General features: G+C 43.3%; 1 protein-coding gene across 1 annotated transcript in view; it reads left to right on the forward strand.

Annotated features, from left to right (window-relative positions):
- Nucleotides 1-14,208, forward strand: part of CFAP54 (cilia and flagella associated protein 54) — a gene marked incomplete at both ends in the record, with an annotated part of 273,781 nt that overhangs the window by 127,543 nt on the left and 132,030 nt on the right. The window contains 4 exons of the mRNA XM_080935383.1: nt 6,947-7,099; nt 8,979-9,173; nt 11,101-11,188; nt 11,488-11,697. Coding sequence (XP_080791509.1) covers nt 6,947-7,099; nt 8,979-9,173; nt 11,101-11,188; nt 11,488-11,697 — 646 coding nt within the window. The remainder of the gene's footprint in view (nt 1-6,946; nt 7,100-8,978; nt 9,174-11,100; nt 11,189-11,487; nt 11,698-14,208) is intronic.

Genomic DNA, 14,208 nt, shown 5'->3' on the forward strand with positions numbered 1-14,208 from the left:
TGGATGGTGGGGTGCTCCTTCTGCTAAGGTGGAAAGGAAGGGTGAAAAATTAGGCTTGATGCAGGAAGGTTTGTAAGGATGGAAGGTAAAGGCATTCTTACTGGGTAGGAGGGACTCTCAGTGATTCTAGTTTAGAGTATTGCCAAGACTAGAGATTTCAGGAGAAATACAAGAATAGACACAGGAAAGAGGAAAGTGGGAGAAAAGGGAAATGTTTGCAGAGCATTGTGGAGGTGAGAGGAAGCTGCTAGTAACCGTGCCTATGGATTTTCTGAGATGATTGTGTCCTCAGAGCCCAGGCTCACTTAGAGCATCATCTTCTAGTCACATATGAAGCTCCCATAAAGGACTTGGGGGAATGGAGTATGTTCCCTGTTGTAGGATCCTTACTCAACCACAACTACTACCATGTTCTCTATTCTGTAACGAATAGCTGAGGTCATGAGAAAATGTGTCAGCCATGCCATGTAATCAAAATGATGGCTCCCATCAAAGCGGGGAAGAATAGCATACTGGGAAGAGCACAGCCCGGTACACCAACAGATGCTAATTGGTGATGGATATGGTCTGTCTGAAATGGTTGTTGCCTGTTATTAAACTGTACTTATGTAGGAAGTTGGGGGGTGGGTAAATGGGGGAAAATAAAGGCAAGTGAAGGCAGCATACGGCGTCCCTTTGATTTGCAACCATGTTGAATGTATGCACTGTGTAGGCTGTGATTAGAATGAGAATGTCTGAGGAAGTAAAAATTTGAAAGTATTATATGGCAATGGTAAAACTGAGCTGGAAGTCTACATAGATTCTTTAATTTTTAGGGCCTTAGGAGGTAGATGGTGTTATGTTCACATTACAAACAAGGAAATGAAAGATTACCAGTAAACAGAGGGACCTTTCTCTTCAAGCCCTAATCTGGTTAAGTGTCTCATCCCTGATTGTTCTGCTGGGCTATTAAGCCCATTTTTCATGGTGTGCTTTAGGCTACATCATCTCTAAATACACAGCACTCAAGAAGTTAGTTGGTATTTTTCAGCGATTATATGAGGTAAGCACGCTATTCTAAATTGTTGAGGTTGTATGGTAATTTCACAACAACTAACATACTCACAGGTTTTATATTGGGCTATTCCAAACATGGCTTCTGACTTAAATCTCTTGAAAACAATCTGAGACCCATATAGCTAGAAGCATCTTTGGCCAATGCTTTTGGGTTTAAGATGCTGAAAATTTCTAAGTATCCTGAACTCGGCTCATTAACATGGTTATAACTATGCTGGAGCCTTGGGTATATCTCTCTGAAGCGCTTATAATTTTCTTTTATAAGGCAAAGTTCACTTGTAATAGGTTCCACATCAGATCCCTGATTTTAGGACCTCAGAATTTCTTGTGGCATACAAACATTTGGTGATAATGCTTTTAATTCTTCACAACAAATATTGTGATGCCCCAGAGCCTAGAAACATTTGGTGTTCTCATTATTTAACAGCGTCCTAGTCTCCCTTCAACTGTTTAATAATGCATGTGTAATTTGGTATAATCTCAGCAGGATTTGAAGAAGTGAGACTAACTTGTTTTATAGGTTATTCTTGGGTGGATGAGTAGCTTGCTTGCTCATTAAGTCCCATCTGGGAGATAGCCTTAGATGTGGCTTTTATTGAAACTTTTTTTTTTTTTTTAACATTCTGTCCAGGGCCTCTGTCTTGAGTCATGATCTGACTTGACATTTTAAGTTCTCTGGTAGGGCTAGTAAGTCCTTAGGTGTGTTGCAATTTTCAGCCTTTGGCAGCTATGTTTTATTAATGTCTCCAGGCACTGGGGTGGATATGATCAAGTGTGTAGAAGGCAGACTTTACCTTCTTCTCAACCTTCCTTCTTTGGTAGACCCACCACTTAGGTATGATTAGCATTTCCTTTCTACATGGGCACAGTGAAATGCATAAGAGTCGCTGCCTATCTCACTCTTTTTCCTTTTTCACATCAAGCTATTGAAATACTATTAAGGACTTTCAAATACTTTCTGGAATGATCTGTGGAAAATTTTAGAGGGTAGTCCCCTTGAGAGAGACCCATGGGGGTGAGCCTGGAACGCCTGATGTTCTCTTTCTGCTTTGATCGTTGTATCTTGTGAAAACAGAGACAACCATACCATCCCCACTCCTACCACCACCAGAACCCTAATTAGGTTACAAGGGAAAAGGTATGCTAAAGCACTTTTTGAAAAAAGGAAAAGGACATAACAAAAGAAAGCGAAACATTTTAGGAAAAATACAAAGCGTAGTCAGTTATCAATAGAGACTGGATAAGGAAAAGAATCAGCAGAGCGATCTCACTCAGACCACTATTTTAATTACACACCCAGGGCTTAGCCTGTCAGTTGTATGAGAGCCAGTTCCATGTTCTGTTCGGCTGTTTATCTGCAGCACCTGATATGATGCTCAGTATGCACAAGTATCCTATATGTACAGTCATGTGATACTTCACGACAGGGACACACCATGAGAAGGGCAGTTTCCTTGCTGTGCCAACCATAAACAAAGACACCTGATGTCATTAGGTGATGTAAGCTGGTGGGATTTCCATCTTGCTGAACAGAGTTGCCTTGTGTTACAAGCCCGGGTTTAAAAACTGTATATGTAGCCATAGAGATTCCGGTCACCCTGTATCAAATGCTTATTTTAAAACAGATACTTTCCCAGATTCTGGACACAAAACTTAAAACAGTAACTCTCTGAGGTAAATGGTATAAACAAAATGTAATGGATATTTATTAAAGCTAAGCTTAGAGAGAGTAAACTCTCCCATATTATTTTATTTATTTTAAAAATTAAAGCATTACATTATTTTCCCTCTCTCCAACAACTTCTCTTTCCCCCCTCTTAAGCTTATGACATTTTAAAAATTATTGTTAAATATGCATATATGAATGAATAAATATATATGTCTAATCTACTGGGGCATTTAGTGTTTCTTGTATGTATTATAAATTCATAGGAATGACAACTGGCATTGAATAGCCAAATGGGGAGTGGTTAGCCCTAGAAAAGACTCACAACCCTGTTTCAATAGTTGTTACTTTTCTGTAGCTCTTCATCTAAGCAGCCCATGCATTTAGGATGCTAGCTGGTGGTGGAATTGTTTAGGCAGCCATACTGTTGATATTTTATGGATGTGTTTCTGACTAATATGTGAAAGCTTTCAGACTTCTCTTGGCTTGTTGTTATGGGTCAAATGTTTCTGTCTCTTCAACATTTATGTGCTAAAATTCTAGTCCTAATGTGATATTAGAGATGGAGTCTTTAGGAGGTGAGTAGGTCATGAAGGTAGAGTCCTCATGGGTGGGACTGTGCCCTTTGAGAAAACACAGGAGAGCACTCTAGGTCTCTTTTGTGACATGATAGGGACACCCTTTGAAGGCCAATCAGGAGAGAGTAATGTCACTAGAACCTGAGCATGTTGGTAGCCTCGTACAAGACTCCCAGCCTTCACATCTGTGACATTTGAGTTTCTTTTCCTTCTCCATCATGTGGTCTATTGTAATTTGTTATAACAGCCAGGACTGACTGAGGTGTCTGCTTATCTTCTTTCTCTGATCTCAGTCTTCCAGCAGAAGATAAAACTAGAAGCCAATGAATTCTTGTAAGATAGAGAGCAAAACCTTAGCAATCTACAAACTCGAGGGTGTTGTAGATAAGAATATGGGTGTGAGAGATTGGGTATGAGGAATGCAGAGCATGCTTTGCTGAGAATACAGAAGGGGGAGACTGAGGCAGGATCATTGAGATTAGCCCATAGAAGAGAATACTAATAAAACACTCCCAAGCCACACAGCATGAAGACCTGCAGTCATGAACGTGTTAACAGAATTCTTTGAGCACATATCATGTAGCAGATGGCCAGTACTATAGATATAGTAGTAATAAAATTGTCAAAGCCTTTGTCTTCAGTGAACCTCACCCAAGTGCAGACATTCAATGAGCAAGTAAGACACAGTATGCGAAAACGCAGCAATGGCTTGGAGAGAGTCTGGAAGGAGAAATGCTTTGTAAGCAGGGTGATGGAGGAAGGTCTCAATGGGAAGTTAATAGCTAAGCAATAACTTCAAGGAGTTTGGAACTCAAGACCTACAATACCAGAAAGAAGAATATTCTAGACCAGTGGTTCTTAACCTTCCTATTTCTATAATCCTTTAGTATAGTTCCTCATGTTATGGTGACCCCCAAGCACAAAATTATTTTTATTTGCTAGTATTATGCATTGTAAGATAAATATCTGATATGGAGTATATCTGATATGCATCTGCTGTGAAAGGGGTCCCAAAGGTTGAGAAGCACTGTTCTCGACCAAAGTGAGCCAGTTGTGTTAAGCCTGTGGTCTGGAAGCATGAGTGATGGTTGAGACAGGGAAGGGTAGAAATAGTAGGAGGCAGGCAGAGCAGTGTGGGGAGGGAGTTAGTTCCCATAGAGTTGTTGTAAGAATTTCAGTGCTTTCTGGAGGTGATGGAGCAGAAGAACCGTTTGGATCAAGGAGTGAGACAAGAGAGTTTACATTTTTTTTCAAAGGAATCATCCAGAACCTGTGTTGGAGGCATCTAGCCATACAGCAGGCACAGCTGGGGAATGGGGGAGGGAGGCAATTTGTAAGGCAATTGCTCTAATCCAAAGGAAGTAGCAGGCCCCAATCATAACGGGAGTGGAAAAAGTTCTTGAGAGATGGGGGGACTTGTATTTTCTGAAGGGCAGCAAGTCTGTGACTTGTGGACTTGATTTAGGACCTTCAAGGTGAAGAGTTAAAGATGGTTATAGTTTTTGGTTGAACATCTATAAAGGTGAAGCCATTCTTTACTGAGATGGGAAAGACTGGAAGGAGTTGATGCTGTGTGTGTGTGTGTGTGTGTGTGTGTGTGTCTGTGTGTAAGTGTGTCTGTATGTGCATGAGCATTCAGGAGCATGTGTGTGGGTGTGTGTGTGCATAAGTCAGGCTGGTATCATGTCATCTGGGAACATGTTGGGGTTGAGTTTGCACTCACAGCAATGTGGGCCTTTAGATAGATGAGTGAGGGTTTCAGTAGGGGTTGGAGCCAGAGATAAAAATTGGGGATCCACTAGGACATTGCTATTTAAGCACAAGACCAAGGATGATCTTTCCAGGACCAATTATAAATTAAGAAGGGACGAAAGGCATCTTAGAATGATAACTGGGGTTCCAAGGCCAAGAGGTTGGGCTGAGAGAGCCAAAAGAACCAGTATGAGTGATCCTTTAGGCTTGGGACAGACTTTGTTCTATAGAGAAGATGTGGCTGAGGTGAGTTCCTGAGGGGATGGGAGGCTATGAATGCAGGCAACTGTTTTTGGGGGGCGGTATTTTGGTATAAAATGGAACAGAGAAATAGGATGAAAGCCTGATGGGAAATGAGTCAACTGAGACAGCATTTTCATTTTTAAAGATGGGAAAATAACGGCAAAAATGCTGCTGTTGGGAATGCTTTCACAGAGGGGGAGAATGGATGGCTTGGAGGGGAGGGAATTGAGACTCTCTAGAGCAAGGGTCTCGGTGGGCAGATAGACACTGTTTGCAGGGACTGGGTGAGTCTTTCCCAAATCTTCTCCACTTGCTTTGATTCTGGGGCTGGGCAGTGAGTCATCTGCCCTTACTCCCAGCTGCTCTCCCTGGTAGCCATGTCACAAACTCCAGGCAAGTGAAATAACACAGTGCTCGTGTTATAGGAGAAAGTCTCTTAGCCACCGCACTTCTCTCTGCTGTACCTATATGAATGCAGCAAGCACCTAACTTTTCTAAGATGCCCACTGTGTGAGTGAGTCCTGATGAGAAGCACATACTGACACTCCAATGCAGAAGATAAAGGCAACTCCTTTAATGAAGGCTTCAGCACTGTTCAATAGGATAGCCAACTCTGCTCACTGTGTCTTGAACTCCACACCATCCCTACTATCTGTCTGTCCTTCCACTGGCTCAAAATATTTCTTTGTCCTTGGGACCATCTCCTTGAATTCTGGAGTATGAAGCTGATCTGCCAGGCCCCTTATTTTAAAATAAGGGTAATAATGGCCAATATCTCTTATGGTTGTTTTTAGGATTCAACCAATCATAGCAATTTATTAGACCTCCAGTTGGAGAGAGATCAGCGCACCCTTTCCTGCCTCTTTTTATTTTTGTCTTCTTTACTTCTTTCAGCTTATCATTTAACCGGATTCTTGTCTGGATGTGACATTAATTCTCCAGTGTTGGAAAGCCTAATCTAGTAAGCTAGAAAAGGTGGTTCTTAAGGACCGGTTCCCATCCTTTAACCTCTTAAGTGTTCTGTTAACTAGGACATGTCTCCATTACCAAGACCTTAGGATTTTAATGGATGCCTCACTTGTTTGGCTTACTGAAGAATTACATCCTTAGGCATTCACCCTATCTGCAGCCTAGTCCAATTCCTGGGCCAGTCTCACTGCCCAGAGAGCTAGCGGCATCTCTCTCACGGGCTCCCCTACCTGTCTCATGGCAGAGCACCTGATTAACTCCAGACCCACACATGGCCTCAGCTGCCTCTTCCTCTCTTGGAGCCTGCCTTTTGCTTCCCTTCTGAGATCAGCTGCAAGTCTCCAAGATTTCCCCCCCTCCTTTCGTCTGTTTCCCCAAGGCACCTGGGCTTTGAAGAGGCTGTTGAAAAAGGAGTAGATTATTTCATTTTTTATGAAAAAGTAGGAGGCTTCATAAGGAACATTGGCAAGATCTAAAGTTATTTGCATTTCATAAGAATAAAAAAATTTAAACTTTGAAATATGCTGAGAAAAATTCATCTACATGTCAAATGCCTGCTACAGATTGAGGCTCTTGAATCCAGCAACTGTGAGTTTGGGCCGAGAAGGTCTCTGACTTAAAACTGTCTTGTGACTCATTGGTTTGATGCTGCTCTCATCCCGAATGGTCTCCTCTATTTCAGAGCATAAACTAGCCAAGCAGCTTGTCTGTGTGCCCGTGGATGTGACCGACACTTTGAGATGCTTCAGAGAGACCCTGGAGAAGTCCAAATATCATAACAGATCTGTCCGACACAGCAGGAAGCTTCTTTCTTTATTTCTTGCACAGACACAAGGTAAAGGTCTGTCCTCTGTCCCTTGATCTGTACTTACGGCGGGTGTCGTCTTGCTGAGTGTTCCACACTCATGATCTCCTCTTCCCAGCATGCTTTTCCCCTGACAGCCATTTTCTATTTTGTCCAGCAGATTTCATCATTGTTTCTCTCTCTCTCTCTCTGACATACACTCTGTTCCAACCAGACACCTAACCTGCTTTTAAACTTTTTGCTCAACCAACCATCTTCCTGCAACAGAGCATACACAAAGGAAAATAGTATCTATTAGAGTTTTGATTTCCTGCCTCGGAGTTCCTGGAGCGTTCTTTGCAGGTGTAGAACTATGGTTATTTTTCTTAAGGAGATGATTAAATCGTACCAAGTTAAGAAGAACTATAACAGAAATTTTTGGCTCCTTTTAAAAACAGAAACGGGAATAGGTTTTTATTTTAATCCCAGGTGTGGGCTATGGGGTTGCTTTACAGCAGCTGACTATGATTTGCCTCGTGCTCTAGTGGAGGCATGATCTTGCCAGTTGCAAATAGTTTCTGTGATTGTGTGACATTTGGAGTTCTGGGGCTCTTCAGATGGAATATAAATGCTAGGGCCTCAAGAGGCAGGGTAGGGTTGTTGTTGTTGGTTTGTAGGTTGGTTGTTGGTTGCAATGGGTGGTGGTTTGTTCGGTAGTTGTTCACAAAGAAGAAGAAGTTAGATATCCTGACATCAAAGATCAAACTTGCCCTAAAGAACTTGATTCCCCTAACCAGCAGGAAGTTGGTCTAAGTATAATTGCCCCCTTTCCCCTCTGTCCCCTTTCTCTTCTATCCAGTGGTAGGAGGTTGAAAGTGTGGAAGTAAAGGGGTGGAGAAAGGTGAAAGAAAGAAGAGCCCACAAAATAGTAAAAGCCAGTTACACAGCCTTTTGCCAGATGCTGGTTTCAAAGAAAAAGATTCACTTTAAAATAAGCATCCATAAAATTCTTTTACAGGGATTGGGGATGAAGAAAGAAAGAATGGTGGAATGTTCATGGTATGGAAGTACAAGGGAGGCTTTGGAGGGGAGAAAGGGGGATAGCAAATGGAATAAGGGAGGTCAGGTGACTAAGGACAAGTGGGGTCTGGGGAAACAGTTCAGCAGGTAAAGTGTTTGTCCTAAAAGCGTGAGAACCGAAACCATGTCAAACTGAGCATGCTGGTAATACCAAAGTTGAGCAAGTGGTTCCCCAGTGCTCCCTGACCAGTCAGCCTAAATCAACTGGTATGCTAAATTAATTCTCCATATTGTATTTATGGCCTCCAGTTGCTAACTATATTGTTGATTCATAAACACGAGTTACAAAAATCAAGGACAACTCCTTAGAACTGTTCTTCCAGTTCACCCTGCTGCTCACCGGACACTGAGATTCTTCATAGTTCACACCTTGTGCTTAGGTTGTTGATATCACAGCTTCTCCCTAAGAGCCTTTATTTCTGCTCTCCTGGCCCCTTTTGCCCCTGTGTTCTCTGATCTTCTAACAAGATGGGTTTTTCTCCATTCCCTTCTTCCAGTTTTAGGTCAGAGCTCCATACATATTCTCTTCAAGAGGCTTCTGTCCCAGAGGTGAACTAGAAACTTAACTACGGGGAAACTGTTTTCCTTAAGGCAGACTCAAACTTCCCCCAGCTTGCAGAAGAAGCAGAACATTAGCTCAGCTTTAGCCTTGCTGGCAGCCCCTCTGCAGTGTTCTTCCTGAGGCAGTAGGCACAGAGGCCATCCACTTGAACAGCAGCAGACTTCAGACTTCATGCTGGACCCCATCTGTCTGCCCGTCCTTCCCTGACATATCCTCTCCCTTTCTGTCATCCCCTTCTTCCCCCCCCCCTTTAATATTTTCCTTTTTTCCCTCCACCCATACCTTTAGGTGAAAGAGGAGGGACACAGAACTCAAAACTTACCACAGGGAAGGTGGAGTTTTGCCTGGGAACGGAAGAAATGCACATGCCAACACCCCCTGACCTTTCTCAAGAAAACTTCCGAGTTTTTAGTTCGGTGGAGAAAAGCAAACTTCCCTCCTCACAGCTGGGGCTGGTTATTTCTTCCTACTACCAAACTATTGGTAAGGCTAAACTCTTTTCTAGTTGTCAGGACAACCTTCAGTGTCAATGTGTGCTTGCATCAGGTCCTGAAGTGTTACCCTTGAGAGTGGAATGAAGGCAGTAGAGGTAATATGGCTCAGCCAGTAAGAGTGCTTGTTGTGCAAGAGCAGAGGATTTGTTCAATCCTCCAAATCCTTGTAAAGGTGCAAGGAGAAAACCGACTCCACAAAGTTGTCTTCAGCCCTTGACGTGGATGCTGTGCCATGGGATGTGCTCACCTGCAAGCACCTCTCTCTCTCCCCCAACCCCCAACCCCCACCCCAGTCTCTCTCTCTCTCTCTCTCTCTCTCTCTCTCTCTCTCTCACACACACACACACACACACACACACACACACACACAAATACACAAACACTACTAATAAATGAATTAAAATGAATAATATTGGAAGAACTTGAATGCATCCCCATCATTTAAGCTATACTAGAACATTCTAGAGACAGACGCTGCCCCCAGCCTCCTGCTGTGACTCACCTGGCTATAACTCTTGGCTACTGCAAGGTTCTAGGCCACCCCTCTGAACCTGCTCTTCTATCTCTGGAACTGAGAGACTCTTATGATGACAGGGGCATGTACTTTTCCTCTGTCTCAGACAATCTCTTCAAATTGTTCTCTGAGATGCAGTTCTTTTACAAATCCAACAATGCGTCCTTCACCCATGTTGTGTGACACCCTCTCCCACCGCTACAGGCATTGAATAATTCTCCCTTTACTTTTTAAAGTAAAACCTGCAAAATTCATCTGTTCTTTGTGATATGTGATTTCTGAAAGTTCATTATGGAACTGTAAAGATAAAATAAGGGCGAACACAGAATGACTTTCCAGCTAGATCCCGTGGTTTAATATATAAATCTGAGAGTACATGTGCTATCTTCCTGACTGAGGGGATCTCCATGACAACAGGTGTAGCTTGATACATATTGGGGAATTATGATCTATCAGCACCATGAGTTTGGTTCTCAACAAAAACCAAGCACCATAACGGTTATATTTCTGGAAAATTCAGGGCAGTTAGAGATCAAACAAGAGCACCTTTAAAAAGAAACCCTTATAAAACAAAGTTAGATAACAAACTTCACAAACAGGGATCTCACTTTTTTTTGGTCACTGTGGGGGCAAGTTTCTGCAAGACATCCTATATCTCCAGTTGTTACTGGCTATGTTCCAGCAGATGCTCCTTTGTGACAGAGCAGGGAACCCCTGCCTGAGGTCTCAGAAATGCCTTCTAGGGTCTAGTGCTTCGATTATTGGAAAAAACTGCCACATCTGTTAATTTCTTCTGGCTAGACAACCCTGATTATACAGCGTCTGTTAGAAGGTGATATAATACTCTCCCTACCCCCTCCCCAACCCCATTGAGGTAAAAGGAAAATCTGATCTATTGGGATCTTGTCAGATCTCTGCTAAAAACAACCTCCTTGGATCTTTCTGTTCTTCACAGTGTAATCTCCACCCCTCCAAGTGGCAATCAGGGGCCTCTAGAATTTAGGTACTAATCCCCCTTAAGACTCTCACCATCCTCTTTAGAAAAACCACACTCCAGCTTCATTCTTACATCTCTGGCCTTTTCCCCACTCCCCCATATGTCTCATTAACCACCTCTGCTTGTCTGGTTTCACTCTGACTTTTCCACAGAGCCTCTGTAATTCTGGGGGCATTAGACTCAATCTCAAATCCCTCAGTGTTCAAACAGAGCCTGTTTTCTCTCTCTCTGGGTATATATAGCGAGTGGCATTTGAAAACACTATTAGCTTGAGGGTTTTTTTTTTTTCCCCTACTGCAATCTCCACAGTTAAGAAATAATGCAGTTGAAGAATATTCTTGCAAACATAAAGGGAATATTTTCCTTCGAACTGACATTTGTTCTTTTACTTGATTAAAAATACAGATGTTCTCCAAGCCAGCAATCAAAGGAGCCTTAAAGTTCAGACACTGCATTCCCTCGGAAGTCTCTTCATCTTTGCAGATAAGAAAAGGTACTGTTCCAGAAGTTTGTAAAGGTGCACACTTTTGTTGGTTCAATTAAAAGAAAAAAAAAAAAAAAAAAAAGGAAAACCCGGTTTCACCATAATGTGAGTTCTACCACAGCATGGGTTTGCTCTATTTCGTGCGTCATATGACCTGAGACGGGAGTCAGAAGGAACAGTCTCTGTAGTTTTATGCTCTGACATTTGCCTTGGGCACTTTATCTTCTTGCTTTTCCTCTCAGAAGGCTGGTTTGATCCCTGACACCCCCAGAAGATGGTCCCACTCAGTGCTTTCCTCTCTGTCTTAGGGCTGCTTTTAAATGTTGGAGCCAAGCACTGGACGACATCTTCAGAAAGCCAGATGTGCTACACAACTGGAAAGAATTTGGCACCTCCCTCCCCAGTGCCACCAACAGCTCTTCACCTCCTGGTTTCAAAGACTACAGTGAAGAATTCCTTTCGAAATTTGGCATCTGGGGGTGTTTGCAAGGGGCAGTGATCTCAGCCAAAATAGCACAGTGAGTATGAGCGAGAGGCTAGCCTCACCCCAGCCCCCTGGCTGCCTCACCCCAGCCCCCTGGCTGCCTCACCCCAGCCCCCTGGCTGCCTCTCCCCAGCCCCCTGGCTGCCTCACCCCAGCCCCCTGGCTGCCTCACCCCAGCCCCCTGGCTGCCTCACCCCAGCCCCCTGGCTGCCTTTGCTTCCTCCCATGTTATATCCATCTACGGGATGATACAATTTCTTCTTGTGCTATTTTTATTTATGACTCTCCTCCTGTGACATTTCTCTGGCCCCAGGAGATGAGTCCTGCCTGGGCATGGACCTTGATTTAAAGCCTCCCAGTGCAAGTATGGCACTGGCTTTCCCTGACACTTTAATAATGAAGGAATGAGCGCTGGAATCATTGGTATGGGCGGCAAGAGTATATAACATGCAGGCTGGCTACTCAGGCCAAGTTTGAAGGTATCCCAGGAGCCCCATGCCCTCACTGTGTTGCTTCAGTGTCCTCATCTGTAGACTGTGGCCGCGAGGCTCACGAGACACTCAGGGTGCTAGCTCGCTTGGTTTGCCATAGCAGCAGTGTAGGTGGGCACCCTCAAGGTACAGACATTTGTCATGTTACAGAGTTAGAGACCGGATGCCAAAGAGACGAGTGACACTGGGCTGAAACCTTCCTGAGACTTCCCCTGTGGCTTGTAGGTAGTCACTTTTCTCTGCTCCACACATGGCTTTCTCTCCAGAGCTGTCCATAGTTTAAATCTCATCTTCTTACAAAAATCTCACAAATCATGTGGGACGAGGGCCCCATCCCTGACGTGTTAAATCATTTCCATTTGAGCGCCTCCCTAAAGACTTAGTGTGTGCTCACGTTCTGAGGTCACTGGGAGTCGTCACACATCGAGCCTCCCTGCCTTCGTCACAGTAGCATTTGTTCCCTACTGCTGCTGTAACAAAGCACATTTCTGTTCCTTCCTGGTGATAAGGATCAACCCAGTGTTCCTCATGCTAGGTGAGCACTGAGCTACAGCCCCAGCATAGGTTCACATGTATCATCTTACCCATCTGTAAACTCCAGGGCAGCATCTTTTCTCTGGACCATTCCTGTTTTCAGATCCTCTTTTACATCCCATGCCTTACAGACCTACCTTAAGCTTTAAGACCAAGTCTACTAATGTTTTGCTCTCTTCCCATCCTTTCTCTCTTTCCCTTTCCTCTCCCACTCCAACTCTAGCCCTCTCTGGCCTCCACTTCCATCCTCACATTCCCTTCTACTCTCTGGTCCTTCTGGTACAAGTACCATTCTCTTTACACTGGACCTGTCAAGACAAGTTTGGATATTTACCCCACCTCAAGGTCTTTAATACAACTACATCTGCTTAGTCTCTTTTGAAATAAATGGTAATATTTCCCCGGGTTCTTGAGGTTATGGTACACAGATCTTTGTGGCCATGACTCAGCCTTCTGTACTTTTATCACAATGCTCTGTGCACCATTAACAGCTCACATAACAACAGTAGGAAATTCCAAAAGACCAGAGTAGGAGAGGCATCTTTTCTGTTCTTACATCTTTTATCTACCCACCATGTGCGATGAAGAAAACACACATTGTATTCTGAGGTATATAGCATATTAAATGACAAAACCTCTTTTGCCTTTCACAAAATTGGTACTTTTGGAAGTAAGAGAAAGTCATACATTTCCCTAACAGTATTAAATGTGCCCATCTATCAGTTTTGACTTTGTATCCTGGGGAAGAAACTTGTCCTCAGACTAAAAGTCAAACAGATACATACACACATTCAAACACACATTCAGGTGAACACTGAAAGCCGACCTGTGACTTGGTAGAGTTCAGTGTGAGACGTGGGGGGGGGGGCACATGGAAAAGAACTGTCATTGCAGAGGGCACCTCAGCTTGGATTTTCAGGAATTATCTCCCAGTGATTCCAAGTAAGAAAGCCCTTCCCAGCTGCAAGTGTGACTTCCAGGGGAGACATGTGTCTATAGGGACTTTCACTGTTCTCATACTGTCAGGGTAGAGGACACGCTTGAGTGCAGAGTCCCACCTCTGACACCTGCACAGAAGAACTCACACGAATGGGGTTGTTACTAGAGCTGAGCCAGCTGCCTGGTTTCATTTATCTAAGTAAGATTTAAGAGAAGGTAATTTGGTTTATAGCTGCAAAGGCAGGTTGCAAGAGTCACATAAAGGAAATACAAACTGGTCCAAGGGACCAAACAGGAGACAATCACAGTAGAAAGATGGGATTTTCATTTTGGTTGGAAAGGCTTAATGTTATCAGTGGCAACAGACCATATGGCCACAGCCTTTGGGGGCTATTATTCAACCATGTTCATAGAAAACCTTTTCATTCCACTGTTTTTTTTTCTTTGTTTTAATTTTTTTTGGCCCAAAATGTGCACTTCTAGTGATTTGCCTAGTAAAATTAATAAGATATGCACTCAAAGTTTAACATACAACATTTATCTTAGCCTTTGAAGAAAAATTAGCTGAGACTGAGATTTCT

This window comes from Micromys minutus (genome assembly GCF_963924665.1).
Source record: "Micromys minutus genome assembly, chromosome: 22".
Taxonomy (NCBI): domain Eukaryota; kingdom Metazoa; phylum Chordata; class Mammalia; order Rodentia; family Muridae; genus Micromys; species Micromys minutus.